Source organism: Pseudorasbora parva, chromosome 22 (genome assembly GCF_024679245.1).
Source record: "Pseudorasbora parva isolate DD20220531a chromosome 22, ASM2467924v1, whole genome shotgun sequence".
Taxonomy (NCBI): Eukaryota; Metazoa; Chordata; class Actinopteri; order Cypriniformes; family Gobionidae; genus Pseudorasbora; species Pseudorasbora parva.
Genome location: NC_090193.1, coordinates 17346487 through 17366012, shown reverse-complemented (window position 1 = coordinate 17366012; position 19526 = coordinate 17346487). Strand labels below are relative to the sequence as shown.

The window sequence follows — 19526 nt, the reverse complement described above, 5'->3', positions numbered from 1 at the left end:
CATAGTCTTCTATATGAATGAAATTTTAATCAATTCTTACTAAAAATACAAAAGTTATAGTCAAGTTTTCTCTTGGTCTAACGTTAACCTAGATAAATGTTCGCTACTATTGGGCGCTTTTGCGAAGTGTGGAAGCTGAAGTATAGCGTGCTCTGCTAGGCTACATGGAAGCACTTATTTTTATATTTAATTTCAAACTGTATAGGGCTTTTATTTGTGTACACTCACAATAACAAACAAACAATGTACTTTTGTAAAATAAAGAAAACAAATAAGATGTGCTTTTTCTGCCGTCTTGGTCTCCTGAACAGTAGCGCATCACATAAGTGAATGAGTATGCTGCTTGCATTACAGGCATGAGAGATCTGTATCTGTAGAAAGCTTGAAGGCTACTTTTAAACGAACCAATCTGAAAAAAAATCAAATACTCTATGATTATGTAATCCATTTCTTAAAAGGCGCGTTCACTATACTGTGGAGGTGATGAGTTCATTTATACTGCTGGGCCCGGTTTTTCAAATGGTTTAATCCGGATAAAATTGATCCGGATTTAGTAATCCTTTTTGTGCGATCCATGATCACGTAATCCATCTTACTTTTGGAGCCAGTTTTTAAAGCAACATCGGATTGGATCAATCTGCTCTGGATAGGAACTTTTCAGGATCACTAAGGCCCGTCCACACGGAGACGTGTTTAGCTGTATACGTATAAATTTTGTACCGTATCAGCGTTTCGTCCACACGGATCCACCGTTTTAGAAGCATGCATCCGACATTTTTCGAAACCGGGTCCCAAAGCGGATAAATCTGAAAACGATCATCTTTCGTTTTCGTGTGTACAGCGAATCCGTATATTTTCTGAAACGGTGATGTCATCACACTACGTCCAGCACGGAGAAAGAGTTAAGGGATACAACTACGGGCACTGGGCATGCGCACATCAATATCGCGTAATTTAATTACCATATCTGCATTATTGTAAGGGTATGTTTTGGGTTGGGGTAGGTGTAGGCATTAATAAAACACATCTGTTTAGTAGCAAATGTATTTATTGTTATTTTATTGTGAGATTTTGCCTCACCTCCGACCACTGCTATACCCCTGCTAGCCACAACTCCTCTCCGTTTTTAGTGTATTTCTGTGGCAGAATTACAGCGCCACACACTGGCCTGGCATGCAAACTACATCGTTTTTAGTCCGTTTTTGTAATCTCGTGTGGACGCAGCTATTTCTTGAAACGAGGGGAAAAAAAGATCGGATTGGGAAAGCGCTGGCTTCGTGTGGACAGGGCCTAAATCTGGATAACCTGGACAACCAGTGCTCAAACATGATAGGAAATCACAATGTAGAACTATATGTAAAGAGCAACAAGTAGAATAGCCAGTGTGGGGTCAATATCAGTTTATTTTTATTTGAAATGTAAACACACATATTTAAAAAATAAACAAAAAAAACAAGAAAAACCCCACCCCATCCTCTTCCAGCAGTCTGCTCATCTGAGACCTACAGCACAAACACTGGACATTGAGGATATTTATATCAAGTATAGATGTACTTTAATCATTGCATGCATCACTAATAAATATTCCAAAAACCAAAATATTTTCGATTGTGATGAATATATCAATTAGTGACAGAATAAAATGTATTGTTTTTGGTCAATTTTGACAGCTGTTTAGGGGATTATTTTGTTTCCTACCCCCTGAGGCCAAACTCTTTCTACTTTGCTGTAGGCCTATACTGAAAGGCTGAATACGTTAAAGCCTACCTAATCACTGTAGCCTGACGGATGAACAAATCAAATTATAACCTTATAAATAAATAGGATCTCTTGTAAGATACTGCATGATCCAAATATAGTATTATTTGATATATTTTTAAAGTTTTCATTACATTTTGGCCATGAAATCCACACTGAATCCACCCTTCTGATGGGATCAGTTTAATCCAGATTTTTAGGATTAAAGTGATCCAAATCCTACAAAAAAGTTCTGAAAAACCCAAACTAAAGGTTTGGTCCAGATCAAAACCAAGATTGGATTATTTGATCTAATCCGATTATGTAATCTGTTTTTTCTTTTGAAAAACACATTTTCAAGATTTGATCCAATCCGTTATCCAAAATCCTAGTGGATTACTTCTGAAAAACTGGGCCCTGGAGGGCCAATGTGCTGCAGAGTTTAGTCCAACCCTAATCAAACACACCTAAACATGCTAATCAATGTCTTGAGGATCATTAGAATCACAGGTGGTTGTGTTTGATTAGGGTTGGAGCTAAACTCTGCAGCGCATTGGCCCTTCAGGGCAAGATTTGAAGAGCCCTGTGCTAGAGCATTGTGGAATGCTTTATGCATGCGTTTATATATGCTGGAGGCATATATTCTGCCTCCCGTATTTAAGTAAATTAATAAACTTGCAATTAGTCGACTAACGGCTTTAATTCATGACTACTAAGTCGACTAGAACAATCTATAGTCGAAGGCAGCCATAATTATACCTTTGACTTTTTTGTTGTTTGATTGACATTAATGACATTCAGCAGCAGGTTTATTAAGCTGCTGTCCCTTTAAGAACAGATATACTGACACACATCCAGTTTAACTGTTTATGTTCATTTAAGATATAACCGACTGTGTTTGAGTATTCCACAGAAGGAACATTTTGACATAAATGTATGTGCATTTGACCATTTAAGCACAGTATATTTAATGATCGGAAATATAGGTTAGATTCATTTATTTAAAGGTCCCGTTCTTCGCGTGTTTTTAAAGCTTCGATTATGTTTATAGTGTGCAATATAACATGAGTTCATGTTTTGTGTGTAAAAAAACTGTATTTTTCACACAATTTACTTATCTGTACAGCGCTGTTTTCTCTGTCCTAAAAACGGACTGATGATTTCCTTGTTCTATGAAGTCCCTCCTTCAGAAACACGTAACGAGTTCTGATTGGGCCAGCGCTTCCCGTGATTGGACAGCAGCTTGGCGCACTTTGCCCGGAAAGGTCCTGCCTCTTACCATAACGGGGAGATGCAAGAGCAACAAGACCACGGCCCCTATTTTGCGTGTACTTGTGGGCGGAGGGTTAGTCGACAAACGGTTCTAGTGACGTCATTCAAGCAAGGAAGTGCATAGGTGTAGTCCAAACCGGCCGTTTGCTGTAGGCTTTGAAAGGGAACTTCTGTTAAACAAAATATCTCGCTTGGCATTGAACTTTGAGCTTTATAATTTTACAGGTATTATTTATGCTCCAACAGCAACATTTCTCACTAACTAAAGTTTGAAAGATGGAATGGCGAAGAACGGGACCTTTAATGTATTAAAAGGGCCAGTATTATTTCTGTCCCTTTGATTAACGTTTAAAGATGCAATGCCTCAATTTTCCCCAGGAGATCAGTAAAGCGCCATTTCCAACTCTCTCATCTTTGAGTTAATATTCTCACAAGAAATCCAATCTGACACGCTCATTCTCTGAGCTCTAATCTGAGTCTGTAGGAATTAAAAATCTCCAGTGACAGTGTGAACCGTGACACTGATTCTGGCTGTGGTATTTTTAGGAGGAGGTTCGTCCCCAGGACACCGTGTCGGTAATCGGGGGCGTAGCTGGAAGCAGCAAACAGGGGCGCAAAGCTGCATGGAAATTTGTTAAGGACAACTGGGAAGAACTTCATAACCGTTACCAGGGCGGCTTCCTCATATCAAGACTTATCAAGGTGAAACAAGTGCAGTACACAAGTAGAGACAAAAGCACAGATAAAATAAGCAACACATTCTTGTGAATTAAGATGAGAAATACAGTACCAAATCTAATTTGATTGTTTATATTCACTATGTGTATGTTCTTGTATATATGCAGTGTTGATGCGTTGTTTTGTTTCTTTACTGCAGCTGACAGTGGATGGGTTTGCAATAGATAAAATGGCTGCTGAAGTTAAGGTGAGCATCACATGCTTTCTCAATTCACTTACAAAGCCTTTTTTGTATTCAACAGCGAAATGTTTTTCTGTAATATATACAATTTTATAGTTATGTTCAGCTCTAAAATTCAATTTCATTGACTAGGTATTGCTCTTAAAGGAACACTCCACGTTTTTAGAAATAGGGCTTATTCAACTTCTTTCCTACATTTAGATATGTGGCAAATGCATTTTTTTCTCAGTGCATGCATTGTTTTAGGTTGGCAGGGTCGCCGCTAGCTTAGGGTTCCATTCATTAAGCTATGTTGCCAACTAGCATGTCCTGAGTAAAGGTATCAAAAAGAAAACACCTTATTACTTCTTCTGGCCTGCGTATTCACAACGAGTACAAATAGTGATGCAGATTAAGACTAGGTGATTTCCTTGGGTGCAGAGATATGACCAGTGTTGAGCACAGACACTCAAGCTGTTGAGCGATCGCAATGTGTTGCGTGATATCTCTGCGCCTAAGTTGCAGTGCTTCGCCTGTGATTCCCCATAATATAGTCCCATCTGCCTAGGAAATCGCCTAGTCTTAATCTGCATCTCTATTTTTACTCGTTGTGAATATCACTTTTACTGTTGACATGCTAGCTGGCAACATAGGATTCCATTCATTATGCTAAGCTAACAGCAACCCTCCCAAACTAAAACAATGCATGCACTGTAGGAAAAGATGTTGAATAAGCCCTATTTCTAAAAACGGTGGAGTGTTCCTCGAAAACAAACCAAGTAAGCAATTTTTTTCATTTGAATTGATCTTATCAGGGTCAGTTCAGTAATCTGAATGATTTATTAGTAAATCAGATTGAATGCGTTATAGAAGTCCATATACAGTTACCATGAATGAAATGCAAATTTGTTTAAAAAAAATAATAAACCTTGTACAGGAACATTTATCTGTTAATAAAATAAATTAAATAAATAAATGAAATTAAATAAATACATTTATAAAATAAAATAATAAGATTGAAAATGTATATACAATCACACAAAAAAACGGCTTTCACTTAATGTACGAATGCCACCCAATTATATAACAAAATATCAATCAAAGTGGTATTTATTTACTGATAACATTTTTTAAAGTCTCATCATTCGAATCACTCCAAACCAAGTCACATTTTTGCCTATATATATATATACATACATACATACATACATACATACATACACACAGATAGATAGATAGATAGATAGATAGATAGATAGATAGATAGATAGATAGATAGATAGATAGATAGATAGATAGATAGATAGATAGATAGATAGATAGATAGATAGATAGATAGATAGATAGATAGATAGATAGATAGATAGATAGATAGATAGATTATTTTAGATATCCATAGGGCAAAAGTACAGATAAAAGCTTATCACACAATTTACTTACATTTATCTGTTAAAAGCTTACATTTATTTGTTAAAAATACAAAAAAAAAAACAGTAATATTGTGAAATATTATTACAATTAAAATAATAGTTTTCTATTTTAATATTTAAAATTTTCTTTAAAATATTATTCAGTTATGTGATCAAAGCTGGATTTTCATAATCACATCATAATTTATTAGTATTGGAAATATACTTTAATTATTATTTTAATATTTTTTTTATAACCTGAGATACTTTTTTTCCCTCAGGATTCTTTGATAAATACAAATTTAAAGAAGAACAGCATTTATTAAAAATATAAATCTTTTTTAACAGTATAAATCTTTACTTTTACTTTTAATCTATTCAACACATCCTTGCTGCATTGCAAGTATTAATTTCTTTTAAAAAAAGGAAAGAAAATATTGCTAAATATTAATAAAATTAAATGAATGTGATTCCTTTTTTTATTATTATTATTATTATTATTAATCAAAGAATCCTGAAAAAAGTATCACAGGTTATACAATAAATATTAAGCAGCACAACTGTTTCCAACATTGATAATAAATCAGCATATTAAAAAGATTTAATGTGTGACACTGAAGACTGGAATAATGATGCTGAAAATTCAGCTTTGCCATCACAGGAACAAATTACAATAAAAAAATAAAAATAAAAAACATTTCAGAGTTTTACTGGGAAGGCATTTCTGTATCCCCATCGCCCCATCCCCCATCGTCACAAAAAGATGTTTGGTTGGTTTTAAGTGAGAGGCAATGCTGTTAACCGCTACAGGATATTGTTCTTCACAGAAATGTTGGTGGTTTTTCTGTTTTCAGAGTTTCTTTGAAAGTCATCACGCACCAGCGGCCGAGCGTACGGTACAGCAGTGCTGCGAGAACATTCACCTGAACGCTGCCTGGCTCAAGAGAGACGCAGAGGACATCCACCAGTACCTGCTGCAGCGGAAAGCGCCCCCTGTCTGACCTCTGAACTTTGACCCCTCCCTGACCTGCTCACTCACTCCAAAATGAGCATCATCTGGCTACCTTCAGCGAAAACAGAAATGATTTCAAAACTGCAACTCCATCTTAAGAATTACCCAAGAGTCAATAAAGAGAAGTGAAACTAGGAAACAAGACTGTAATTCACTCTTGAGTGTGACGTAGTTCCCCATTCTGCCAGTGGGAGGCGCAAGTGCACTCGAGCAGAGCTGAGACTGAAACGCGAGAGATTCTCCATGTTATTTTATGAGCTGGTAATGCATGTCCACACTCCGTTCCTTCAGTATGGCGCTCTTCTTATGCAGTGATATTATAACACAATCATCTCTCTTTCCTTGCATTCACCGGTAAAAAAAAAAAAAAAAAACAAGCATGATGTTGATATGCTCAATTTTTAAGTTTGTTTGTTTGTGTTTTCTTTTGTTCTGTACAAATCTCCTTCAGTTTTATTAGTAATGGCTATATACGCATTTTACCCAGAATCCTCTGCGGCGTGACTGGGCAGAATGGAGGTTAAAGGTTGAGACGCACTGGCAATTGAACGGACTCTATGGTAACGGCTCTGAATCCCATCGTTAGTAACGGTTAGGAATGAAGACGCATAAGCATGGTACTGTGTGTATATTGTTAACTGCGAGCATTAGTTCTGAGACCTTCAATTAATCTGAAATGTGATTATATATACATGCTCTTTGCCCTTGTCTCCTGTAAGTTACGTCACTGTCACCTGTTCTTCTGCACTTCCAGTGGTTTATACCTCCAGAAATCAACACAACGGAATAGAAATTACACCGTGAAACAGAAACGTCATTAGCATCTGCCATGATAATACAAAGCTGTTAGAGAAACATTTTATAAGATGTATTTAATGATTATTTTTTTTGTCTGTTGTTGAAATCAAAAAAAGCCCCCCAAAAATCATGATTTAACCTGGTTTCAAACTCGGAGGCCTTAAATTGGTTAACCTGATTGTTTGATGGCATGGTACACCCTTAAACGGAGAATTTATTATCTGCTGTGGCGCTCTAAATCTTTCCCTGAAATGTGCTTTTGTTTAAAAATACAATTGATGTTCATTAAAGAAGGTGAGAAAAAAAGATGATAAATGGGCGCAACTGTATTGTTGGAATGCTACATTGAATTTGTACATGTGAAGACTCTTCATGCTCTTATATTTGTGTCATTTGTAAACTACACAAATTAACATGTATCCCTTAAATGTATATGCCATAGACATTCACACAGTTCAAATGAGTGTTTCGAAAACATATCACTTATGAATATACATGTAAATAATGATTTCAAATCACGCACGGCAGGTACAATGGGAGGAAAGGCGAGGACTTAGATTTTTTTATCAGCGTTAAATGCTCAGTTTTGTGACTCTGAAGCACAGATATGATTATGAAAGTTCACATTTGCACAGATTTTATGTTGGGAGCTTGTGTTCAATGTAAAAGATGCGGACTGCAGTATCTGAATGAATTTGAATAGCAGTTTTCAAACATCATTGATAGCGTCCGAGAGTCTCATTTCACAAGATTTTCAGTACATTGCCGAAGATGACAAAAACTATAGGCAATAAAGAAAATCACACCTGATGCAAGAGGGGAACCTTGTGCAATGGACTGCTTGCATTTTTTAAGTATTACAAATTGAAAAGTGATTAATCTGTATTCCAGCTTTAACATTAGCTGGTAGCTTATTAAATGCAGTCATGGAAAAAAAAATGGAAATAAGATGTTTAAAATTGTCATGGGAAATAAAGTCGTGAAAAATCACATTTCTATAGTGAATATATGCTTTTAGTTATGCTCAGAGATTAATGCTTTGTCGACTGTAAAATTTTCTTTCAAAATGCATCTATATAAAATTATTCATTAAAAAAAAAAAACTTCAAACTACTTTGACGCGTACGAGGCATAGAGGTCAGATACTGTAGTAGCGCTTCTCCTCGTCACAGGAGGGCGCTGATGTCAGATCCGCGCATTTTCGCCATTTTTCAGTTAAACGAAGGAGTCCGTGTGGGAAGAACATGGCGACATCCATTTGTAGGACGTTGAAATGCTTTCAACCTGTGACATTTCACAATATTAAGGTAAGAAATTATAAAATTATTACACCAACAGGGCATATTTATGAGACATATATTTGAGTGTGCATGACGTCAGTGAGCATACATTTGCATGGTGAAATCATATTCATTGAGTGTCAGCTGGGGACTTAAGTGCATGTCTGAGTGATTTATTTCTTGGTTTTCTAAGGAAACCCACATTTTTTGTAAAAAGTAAAATATTAATTTAATGTATTCTCATGTATTGCCAAAATCCCTCCTTCATATAATCCAGTGTGCCGCGTCGTTGCTGGACGTGCGGCTGCCGCAGCCGGTGTTGGTTCCGATCCGCACGAAGAAGCGCTACTTCATTCCTCCAGCGGTGAATGAGAAAGAGAGAACACAAACCGAGCAGGAGGCTAAAGCCCGGGCTGCGGGTGTGGTGGTCCGACAGCAATACATAGAGAGACCCATCAACATCTCGTGCACAGGTACGCGTGTCAAATTAATGTCATTGCCTGCACCTTTAAATGCAAACTCTGTGCGAAGTGTGAAGTCTAGACACACATATGAGGGACCGTACAAGCCATAATTCATTCTGGTACTCTCACACACATACATTCTCCTTTCACATACATATATAGTCCGCTCTCACACACATTCATTCTCCTTTCACATACATATATAGTCCGCTCTCACACACATACATTCTCCTTTCACATACATATATAGTCCGCTCTCACACACATTCATTCTCCTTTCACATACATATATAGTCCGCTCTCACACACATACATTCTCCTTTCACATACATATATAGTCCGCTCTCACACACATACATTCTCCTTTCACATACATATATAGTCCGCTCTCACACACATACATTCTCCTTTCACATACATATATAGTCCGCTCTCACACACATACATTCTCCTTTCACATATAGTCCGCTCTCACACACATACATTCTCCTTTCACATACATACATTTCTACACCTATGTAAAAGGATAATGTATGTGTGTGAGAGTAGAAAATATATGTATGTAAAAGGAGAATGTATGTGTGTGAGAGTACCAGAATGAATTATGGCTTGTACGGCCCCTCATACACACACCTACTCATTCTTTGCTAAGTATTAAAATACGTTTTTAGAAATGTGTATTTTGGCGCAATTTATTCCAATGTAAGACTTCTGATCAAAGCGTTTTTAAAGGGATAGTTCACTCAAAAAATGTTATGATGTCATTATTTACTCACCCTCATGTCGTTCCTTTTGTTCATCTTCAGAACACAAATGAAGATCTTATTGATGAAATCTAATAGTTTTCTGTCAAAAAGTTTACAAAGTGGTCTTAAAACTAATCCATATGAATTAAAATTGTGTCCAAATATTCTGGAGAGACACGATCACTTTATATGATGAACAGATTAAATGTAGACTTTTATCCACAAATAAACATTCATCAACTCATGTCAGTTATGGGGAAGCACAAGCATGTTTGCTTTGTGTGAGAACCAATGAGGTTCATTCTCGTGTTACACAGCATTTTAGAGTTTCAGCAAGAACCAAATGGTTCATCCCCGTGTTATGCAGTTTGAGCTCTGGCCTTCAGCAAGAACCAATGAGGTTCATTCTCATGTGTTATGCAGCTAGTTTGAGCTTCAGCAATAACCAATGAGGTTCATTCACATGTGTTAGGGACAGAAAGCTCTCAGACTTTATATAAAAAAAAAGATCTTCATTTGTGTTCCCAAGATGAACAAAGGTCTTACGGGTTTGGAACGACATGATTAATGAGTAATTAATGCATTTCCCTTTAAGATACTCACGTGAAACATACACTACGATTTGGGTCAGTATGATTTTTTATTTATTTGTTTGTTTGTTTGCCTGTTTTAAAAATATATATATAATTAACACATTCAGCAAGGATGCATTAAAGTAATACAAATTTAAGTAATCACCTGTAATACTACAAAAGAGTTCTATTTCAAATAAATTCTGTTCACTTAAACTTTCTTTTCATCATAGAATCCTGAAAAAGTTTTCAGAGTTCACAAAAATATTAAACAGTTTTCAGCTTTGTTAATAACAAACAATATTTCCTGATAATTAAATCTTCATAATAGAACGATATCTGAAGGATCATGTGACACTGAAGTGTGGAGTAATGATGCTGACAGTTCAGCTTTGCATCAGAGTAATAAACTGCATTTTAAGTATGTTTAAATAAAAAAATATTTTAAATTGTAATAACATTTTACAATATTAGTTTACTTAATTTTGATTAAATAAATGCAGCCTTGGTGAGCAGAAGAGACTGCTTTAAAAACATTTAAAAAAAATCTTGCCAACCATTAGCGTTTGAATGATAGTGTGCATTCAAACCTTTTATTAGTTCTGTATTAGTGCAGAGTTTTGTGATTTTTTTTTTTTTTTTTTTTTTTTTTTTTTTTTTTTTTTAAATGTATGTTTAGTTTTTGTTCAGATTTATCTTCAAAGCCTCTTGGTCATTGCTCTTCAGATGTTTAGATGATAAATAAGTGATGTTGGATTTTCACATAATGGATAGTCATCATGTACGATCTTTTTTTCCAGCTGGTATCTTTGATCCGTACGTTCCTCCTGAAGGAGATGCCCGCCTCTCCACTCTGTCCAAAGAAGGTCTGAAACAGCGCACAGAACAGCTGCGTCAGAGTGCAGCGTCACAGCTGTCGTAAGGCCCACATTTGCCTCAATGTTTCACTTTAAACTTCATGCTAAAAATCTAATCCAACAGAACTATGCTGGTCTAATATTGGTATGGTTTTCTGTTTGACCAGAATTCGTAAAATAAAGGATCATGATCCAGATTTCTCCACTAAAGTGTTTCCAGGACTAGCTCAACAGATCTTCATAGACGCTCATGCAGCACTTACACAGTAAGAAAATACTATTTTAAACAATAGTTACTGCTTTAGAGTTAACTATACCATTCAAACGTTTTAGATCGGTATGATTTTTCTTCACCAAGGCTGTTTTTATTTTAGTAAAAATACAGCAAAAACTGAAAAAAGAACAGCATTTATCTGAAATGGAAAGCTTTTATAACAGTATGCAAGTTTGTTTATTCAGCAAGGAATGATCAAAAGAGTCAGTAAAGACATTTATAATGTTGCACAAAACTTATTTTCTTTAAGTTTAAAGGGTTAGTTCATCCAAAAATGAAATTTATGTCATTAATGATTCACCCTAATGTTGTTCCACACCCGTAAGATCTCCTTTCATCTTCGGAACACAGTTTAAGATTTTATATTTTGTCTGAGAGCGTATCCAAGTGTATGCACACTATACTGTCCATGTCCAGAAAGGGAATAAAAACATCATCAAAGTAGTCCATATGTGACAGTTAGTTAGTTAGAATCTCTTGAAGCATCGAAAATAAATTTTGGTCCAAAAATAACAAAAACTACAACTTTATTTAGCATTGTCTTTTCTTCCGCGTTTGTTTTCAAACCTCAAATAAAGATTCAAACGGTCATGAATCAGCTTATTGATTCATGATTTGGATCGTGTGTCAAACTGCCAAACTGCTGAAATCACGTGACATTGGCGTTGCGAATCATGAATTAATACGCTGATTCATGACCGTTTGAATTAGGGCTGCACGATTTGGGGAAAATATATAATTGCGATTATTCTGGGAAAAATTGCGATTGCGATTTAAAATGCGATTATTGTTATTAGTATTTTCTACAAATGAAAAGTGTGTGTATATAACATTTTGTGTTTTTATATTAATGTGACTAATAATAATTATTATGACTATTATTACTGCTAAAAATATTTTTAAAAATAAGAAATATTACCATTACAATAACACTTTCATAATTACAAATGAAAAAGAGTATGTCAGAATAAATATAACAATAATATACTAATACTAATTATTATTATTATTGTAATATTTTACAGAAAACTTATTTTGACTGCTGGGTTACATGTTATTAAACATTGTCTTTTGTTGAACAGGTTTATGAATGCTTCACTAGTTTGTGGAGATGTTTGACTCGTGTTGCTTTTTCAAACACACGTTATAAGCGACTCAAACTCACAGTCTTTCAGACGGAGCAGCTTTTATCACAAAGCCGCTCTTCGCTAACACACTGGGCATTTATTTATTTCATTAAAATCGCAGCGTTCGAGCTTTCATAATCGCACACAAGACAAATCGCGATTGCGGTTTGATTTCGATTAATCGTGCAGCCCTAGTTTGAATCTTTATTTGAGGTTTGAAAACAATCGCGGAAGAGAAGGCAATGCTGAATAAAGTTGTAGTTTTTGCTATTTTTGGATCAAAATGTATTTTCGATGCTTCAAGAGATTGTAATAAACCAGCTGATGTCACATATGGACTACTTTGATGATGTTTTCATTTCCTTAATGGACATGGACAGTATAGTGTGCCTACACTTAGATACAAATACAAAATATCTGAAACTGTGTTCCCAAGATGAACGGAGGTCTTATGGGTGTGGAACGACATTAGGGTGAGTCATTAATGACATAAATTTCCTTTTTGGGTGAACTTACCCTTTATGTTCTTTTCAACTTTCTAATTATTACAGAATCTTGGGATTTTTTTACATAACCGCTTCCAACATTGGTGATAATAAATTAGAATGATTTTTGAAGGATCATGTGAAACTTAAGACTGGATTAATGAAGCTGAAAATTTAGCTTTGCCATCCCAGGAATAAATGGCATTTTAAAATATATTCAAATGGAAAACCATCCATCCATCCATCCATCATCTTCCACTTATCCAGGGCCGGGTTGCGGAGGCAACCATCTAAGCAGGGACGCCTAGACTTCCCTTTCCCTAGCCACTTCCTCCACCTCCTCCGGGGGAACCCCGAGGCGTTCCCAGGCCAGCCGGTAGACATAATTCCTACAGCGTGTGCTAGATCTTCCCCTGGGCCTCCTACCAGTGGGATGTGCCCAGAGCACCTCCCTGGGAAGGCGTCCAGGAGGCATCCAAAATAGATGCCCGAGCCACCTCAGCTGGCTCTTCTCGATCTGGAGGAGCAACGGCTCTACTCTGAGCGCCTCCTGAGTGACAGAGCTTCTCACCCTATCGCTAAGGGAGCGCCCAGCCACCCTGTGGAGAAAGCTCATTTCAGCCGCCTGTATCCGTGATCTTGTCCTTTCAGTCATAACCCACAGTTCATCAACATAAGTGAAAGTAGGAACGTAGATTGACCGGTAAATCAAGAGCTTTACCTCAGCTCTTCTTCACCACGACAGATAGGTACATCGACCGCATTACTGTAGATGCTGCACCGATCTGGCTGTTAATCTCCCGTTTCCATCCTTCCCTCACTCGTGAACAAGACCCCAAGATACTTGAACTCCTCCACTTGAGGCAGGAATTCCCCACCAACCTGAAGTGGGTAAGCCACCCTTTTCCGACTGAGAACCATGGCCTCGGACTTGGAGGTGCTGATTCTCATCGCATCCGCTTCACACTCGGCTGCAAACCGTCCCAGTGCACACTGAAGGTCCTGGTCTGAGGTTGCCAACATAACATCATCTGGAAAAAGCAGCAACATAATTGCGTGGTCCCCAAAACGGACACTCTCTGGCCCTTGGCTGCATCTAGAAATTCTGTCCATATGTATTTTGAACAGAACCGATGACAAAGGGCAGCCCTGCCCGAGACCAACATGCACCGGGAACAAGTGTGACTTACTGCCGGCAATGCGGACCAAGCTCCTAGTCCGGTCGTAAAGGGACCGAAAAGCACTAAGCAGGGGGCCCCGGACCCCATACTCCCAGAGCATCCTCCACAGGGTGCCACGAGGAACACAGTTGAATGCCTTCTCCAAATCCACAAAACACATGTGGACAAACTCCCATAAACCCTCCACCCTGGAAAGGATATAGAGCTGGTCCAGTGTTCCACGACCGGCATGAAAACCACACTGTTCCTCCTGAATCCGAGGTTCCACTATTAGCCGAATTGTCCTCTCCAGTACCTTGGATAGACTTTTCCGGGGAGGCTGAGAAGTGTGATTAACCTGTAGTTGGAACACACTATCCAGTCCCCCTTCTTGAAAAGAGGGACCACTACCCCGGTCTGCCAGTCCATAGGCACTGTCCCCAACCACCACACGATGCTGCAGAGCATCAGCCAAGACAGCCCCACAACATCCAGAAACTTGAGATACTCAGGACAGATCTCATCCACCCCCACAGCCTTGCCACCAATTATGCCAGAACTTATTAACTACCTCGATGACTTCAGCCCGGGTGATGGACGAGTCCACCTCTGAGCCCTCAGCCACTCCTTCCTCAAAGGAAGACGTGTTGGTGGGATTGAGGAGATCTTCAAAGTATTCCTTTCACCGTCCAACAATATCCCCAGTTGAGGTCAACAGCTGCCGATCTCCACTGTAGACAGGGTTGGTAGGGCATTGCTTCCCCCTCTTAAACCATCGGACAGTTTGCCAGAATCTCTTTGAGGCCAACCGATAGTCTTTCTCCATGGCCTCACTGAACTCCTCCCAGGCCCAATTTTTTTTTTGCCTCCTCAACTATTAGGGCTGCAGTCCACTTGGCCTGCCGGTACCTGTCAGCTGCCTCATGAGCCCCACAAGCCAGCCAGGCCCGATATGACTCCTCCTTCAGCTTGACGGCATTCCTTACTTCCGGTGTCCACCACCAGGTTCGGGGTTTGCTTCCTCGACAGGCACTGGAGACCTTACGGCCACAGCTCCGAGCGGCCGTGACAACAATGGAGATGGAGAGTCCATTCGGACTCAATATCTCCAGACTCCCTCGGGTTCCGGTCGAAGCTCTGCCAGAGGTGTGAGTTGAAGATCTCTTTGACATGGGGTTCAGCCAAACGTTCCCAACAGACCCTCACAGTTTGTTTGGGTCTACCGAGTCTGTCTAGCTTCATCCCCTGCCTTTGGATCTAAGGGTGCGTTCACACTTGTCATGTTTGGTTCGATTAAAACGAACCCTGGTGCGGTTGCTCGGTTAGTGCGGTTCATTTGAACATATGTGAACGCTGCCACCCGAACTCTGGTGCGCACCAAACAAGCGGACCGAGACCGCTAAAAAGATGGGTCTCGGTCCGCTTCCAAACGAACTCTGGTGCGGTTCGATTGATATATGAACGCAACACGGACCAAACACATGTAAACGGACCAAAAACCGGACGTATAATGTCACAAGAGACGCCCGACTCTTTTCTGCACAACGGAGGAAATCCTGCTGCTGTTTTGAATGTTTTGAACATTTTATGAGCTCTTCATGAGTTCTCAGCGGGTAAAAATAATGCCACATGTACACGCATAAAATGATCGCGTTTAATCCAGCACACAGCGTTGTTTTGAACATTTCATGAGCTCTTCATGAGTTCTCTGGTAAAAAAATAATGCCATATGTGTTACACGCATAAAATGATCAAGTTTAATCCAGCACACAGCGTTGTTTTGAATGTTGTGAACATTTCATGAGCTCTTCATGAGTTCTCTGGTAAAAAATAATGCCATATGTACACGCATAAAATGCCCGCGCGTGTAATCCGCGCACAGCATTGTTTTGCATGTTCGGTAAACGAGCTCCTACGTCATATAAACCGACCAATCAGGTTGTGAGCGTCTCCCTGTGCCTTTGGTTCGGTAACTTTAGGTTCGCTGTTAAAAATGCCCGTGTGAACGCTAAGCGGACCAGGACTATTATGTTTGTTTTTGTTTTTTGGTCCGGACCAAACTAACCAAACGAACCGAACTACAAGTGTGAACGCACTGTAACACATCACCAGGTGGTGATCAGTTGACAGCTCCGCCCCTCTCTTCACCCGAGTGTCCAAGACATATGGCCGGAGGTCGGAGGAGATGACCACAAAGTTGATCATCAACCTTCGGCCTAGGGTTTCCTGGTGCCACGTGCACTGATGGTGTTCGTTATGGACAAGCCATGGTTAGCACAGAAGTCCAATAACAGAACACCGCTCAGGTTCAGATCATAGGGGCCGTTCCTCCCAATCACACCCCTCCAGGTGTCTGTCACTCCCCCACGTGGGCGTTGAAGTCCCCAAGTAGAACAATGTAGTCTCCAGTCGCAGCACTTTCCAGCACCCCTCCCAGAGACCCCAAGAGGGCAGGGTACTCTGCACTGCCGTTCGGCCCGTAAGCACATATGACAGTGAGAGACATATTCCCGACTAGGGGTGTAAGAAAATATTAATACACGTGGGTATCGAGATATTATGTTTGCTGATACTGTATCGATTCTCAAAAACACTATCGATATTTATATATTTACTTTTTTTACATCCAAGTTTCGTGGCTTTGTGTTCGAATTAAACCACAGACTGTATACAACCCAACCACTAGATGGCAGTGTTATCTCAGAACCTAACTGACGCCAGGTCGGGTACTCCTGCAACGGGTCGGGTACCTGCGGGTATCCGCATGAAAGTGGCTAAAACGGGTGTATTGTGACATCTATAAAATTCACGGGCGGGGATGCGGGCGGATAATTAACTCTGTGCGGGCGGGTAGTAGCGTGGATTGGCGGATGAAAAATATGAGCAATATTTCTGTGGCAAAGTGAACGAGAGAGAGCGAGACCAGGGCGTGATTGTGAATGAGCGTCACATGTGAGCCACACCGGTCTCGAGTCCTCTGAGGGAGCTCGGAGGCATATAAGGACGAGAGATCACCAGACCCGGATTTGATGTTGAGTTGTTTTTACGTTTTTTTATGTGTGTGCGCTTGGCAGATGTCCATGAGGGGCTGCCCACGTTACTTTTGTTTTGTTTGGTTAAAGTCTTTTAAATGTTCGCCGGTTCCCGCCTCCTTCTTCCCCCATCGAACATATTGGCTATTACAATTTCTATGTCCAAATTACCATTACACACACACGCAACAACGATATGCTATTTGACCCGTCACGTCACCACCACTGCGACATTAAAATTTTTGTTGATGCCTCTCGTAACCCAGAAGGAGCGAGCGTTGCATGAGTAGCAATGGATGAAGTAAAAGTAAAGTTGGTGAGTGGAGTAGCAATATGAAATTGTTGACAACGAGTCTTTAAAGGCAATTTTGCCTGTTTCATTAGCCGATTCATGACGCTGTTGTGATGTTGAAAGAGGTGCAGGATAAAAAATAAAGCATTTTAATTTGAATGTTTTAGCGTGTGTATCGCGGGCACTAAATTTTAATGGGTCTGGGCGGGTGCGGATTTAATTTTGATATCTTCACGGGTCACGGGTCGGATCTGGTACTAAACCTTGCGGGGACTGGCGGGGGCGGGTCTCCAAAAATGGACCCGTGCAGGATTCTGACTGACGCACAGAGCAGGAGAAGCGCAAGGTGCAAGGGTGTGCATTAGCATTAGGAAACCCAGCTCACAAGACGATAGAATTATTCTGCTCCCGCAGTGTACAGAGCTAAAGTGTGGACTCATTTTGGCTTCAGCGACAAAGAAGCCATTAAGGAAATCAACAAGAGTTTTTTTGTTTTCAAAATAAATTTCCAAGTTAAAATCCAGTAGCCTACTCGGGAAACATTGAACCTGAGAGCTCGCTTAACATCCCAAGTTGTGCGTGAAGGTGAGCCCAACTATTTCTAGTCGGTATCTCTCGACCTCCTGCACAATTTCAGGCTCCTTCCCCCTCAGCAAGGTCCACGTCCATAAAGCCAGTTTCCGTGTCCAGAGATCGGGTGGTTGGGGGCCTCGCCTTCGACTATTGCCCGATCCACTAATAGAAATTGAATGCAAATAGAAAACAGATATTTTAAATGTTTAAAATGTTAAACATTTCACATTATTACTGTTTTTGCTGAATCCAATAAATTCAGCCTTGGTGAGCAGAATAGACTTGTTTTTAAAAACCATTAACAAATCTTACAGATCTAAAACTTTTGAATGGTAGTGTATGTGGTATTAATTTTCTTTTCCAATTTTCCCCACTTACAACTTCTATATTACTCATTATGTATTCTTAAATGCCCCTTTCCCCCAGATTTAACAAAGAAAAGCTCCATTCTTTGGTGACAGAGAGGTGTTACCCTGTAAGTAAATGTATGAACTGAAAATTCACCAGTAATTTAACTCGTTATTTTCTTATAAAGAGCAGCAGCCTTGTTTTAGAGTCCAGTTTGTCCAACCTGTGTGTGTGTGTGTGCATGTTTTGCAGGAGATGGTTCGGGGAAACCGTTATAAGACTCTGCGCTGGCGCTTCATTGAATCACTGGAGCCACCGCGGGTGGTTCATGCACGGTGTCCTGATATGATCAGCAAGGGCAACCTGTATGGCCAGGTGACTCTCCGTATGCATTCTAGACAGGTAAGTGAAGAAGAAGAATTTGGGGTAAGAATGGAATTATATGGGAATACTGAGTTTGGGCTTATGATACCACTTCAATCCATCTCTCAGACATTGGCGATCTATGACCGATTTGGCCGGTTGATGCTTGGGGATGAAGATGAACCCAGGGATGTCCTGGAATACCTAGTGCTGGAGAGGCATCTGGTCAACCCTTATGGGTGCTGGAGACTTCACGGCAAGATTGTTCCAGCATGGGCTCCCCCAAAAGATCCCATTATTAGGGTAAATTACTGCTGTTTGTTTCCATATATACATTATATTGCCAAAAGTATTAGGACACTCCTCCAAATAATTGAATTTAGGTGTTCCAATTCCATGGCAACAGTTGTATAAAATCAAATATATATATATTTATTTATTTATTATTTTTTTTTTATTTATTTTTTTTTATTATTTTTTTGCTGCAGTAAAAAAAAAAAAAAAAACATTAATAAATGTTGTATTTGAATTAGGTATGTGAAGGATCAAAACTTGGGATTTTTAAAAGTGAGAGATGTTACTTAATAATTGATATCTGTTTTCAACAGACTATCATGATTCCTGGTCCTAAGCTGAAGCCCGAGGACGAGTTTGAGAGTCTGAATTACCAGGTACCAAAGCCAAAGGCAGTGCAGTGGTATAAGTAATTCTGAATGCAATGCCTTACTCCACCTAACACAGGTCTACTCTGTACAGTTGGATTCACAATAATCAAAATAAATATTTCTGTATTTATAAAACCTTGGGTTGTTGCCTTTTTTTGCATC

The 19526-nt window shown here is 39.2% G+C and overlaps 2 protein-coding genes across 2 annotated transcripts in view; both read left to right on the top strand.

Annotated features, from left to right (window-relative positions):
- npepps (aminopeptidase puromycin sensitive) overlaps positions 1-8116 on the top strand; it is a 32912-nt gene extending 24796 nt beyond the window's left edge. The window contains exons 21-23 of the mRNA XM_067432359.1: positions 3556-3711; positions 3887-3934; positions 6171-8116. Coding sequence (XP_067288460.1) covers positions 3556-3711; positions 3887-3934; positions 6171-6317 — 351 coding nt within the window. The 3' untranslated portion in view covers positions 6318-8116. The remainder of the gene's footprint in view (positions 1-3555; positions 3712-3886; positions 3935-6170) is intronic.
- Positions 8117-8276: 160 nt separating this feature from the next.
- Positions 8277-19499, top strand: mrpl45 (mitochondrial ribosomal protein L45). The gene is made up of 8 exons (XM_067431487.1): positions 8277-8433; positions 8684-8879; positions 10989-11106; positions 11213-11311; positions 18415-18463; positions 18589-18738; positions 18829-19002; positions 19308-19499. The coding sequence occupies exons 1-8, from the start codon at positions 8371-8373 to the stop codon at positions 19404-19406; spliced, it is 948 nt and encodes a 315-aa protein (XP_067287588.1). The 5' UTR covers positions 8277-8370; the 3' UTR covers positions 19407-19499.
- Positions 19500-19526: the final 27 nt, after the last annotated feature.

What these genes read in the sequence shown, in the direction of transcription:
- mrpl45 (XM_067431487.1), top strand. Translation starts at nt 8,371, where the DNA reads ATGGCGACATCCATTTGTAGGACGTTGAAATGCTTTCAACCTGTGACA. An exon ending in TGACATTTCACAATATTAAG is followed by an intron (nt 8,434 to 8,683) that starts GTAAGAAATTAT and finishes CATATAATCCAG; the next exon opens with TGTGCCGCGTCGTTGCTGGA. An exon ending in TCCGTATGCATTCTAGACAG is followed by an intron (nt 18,739 to 18,828) that starts GTAAGTGAAGAA and finishes TCCATCTCTCAG; the next exon opens with ACATTGGCGATCTATGACCG.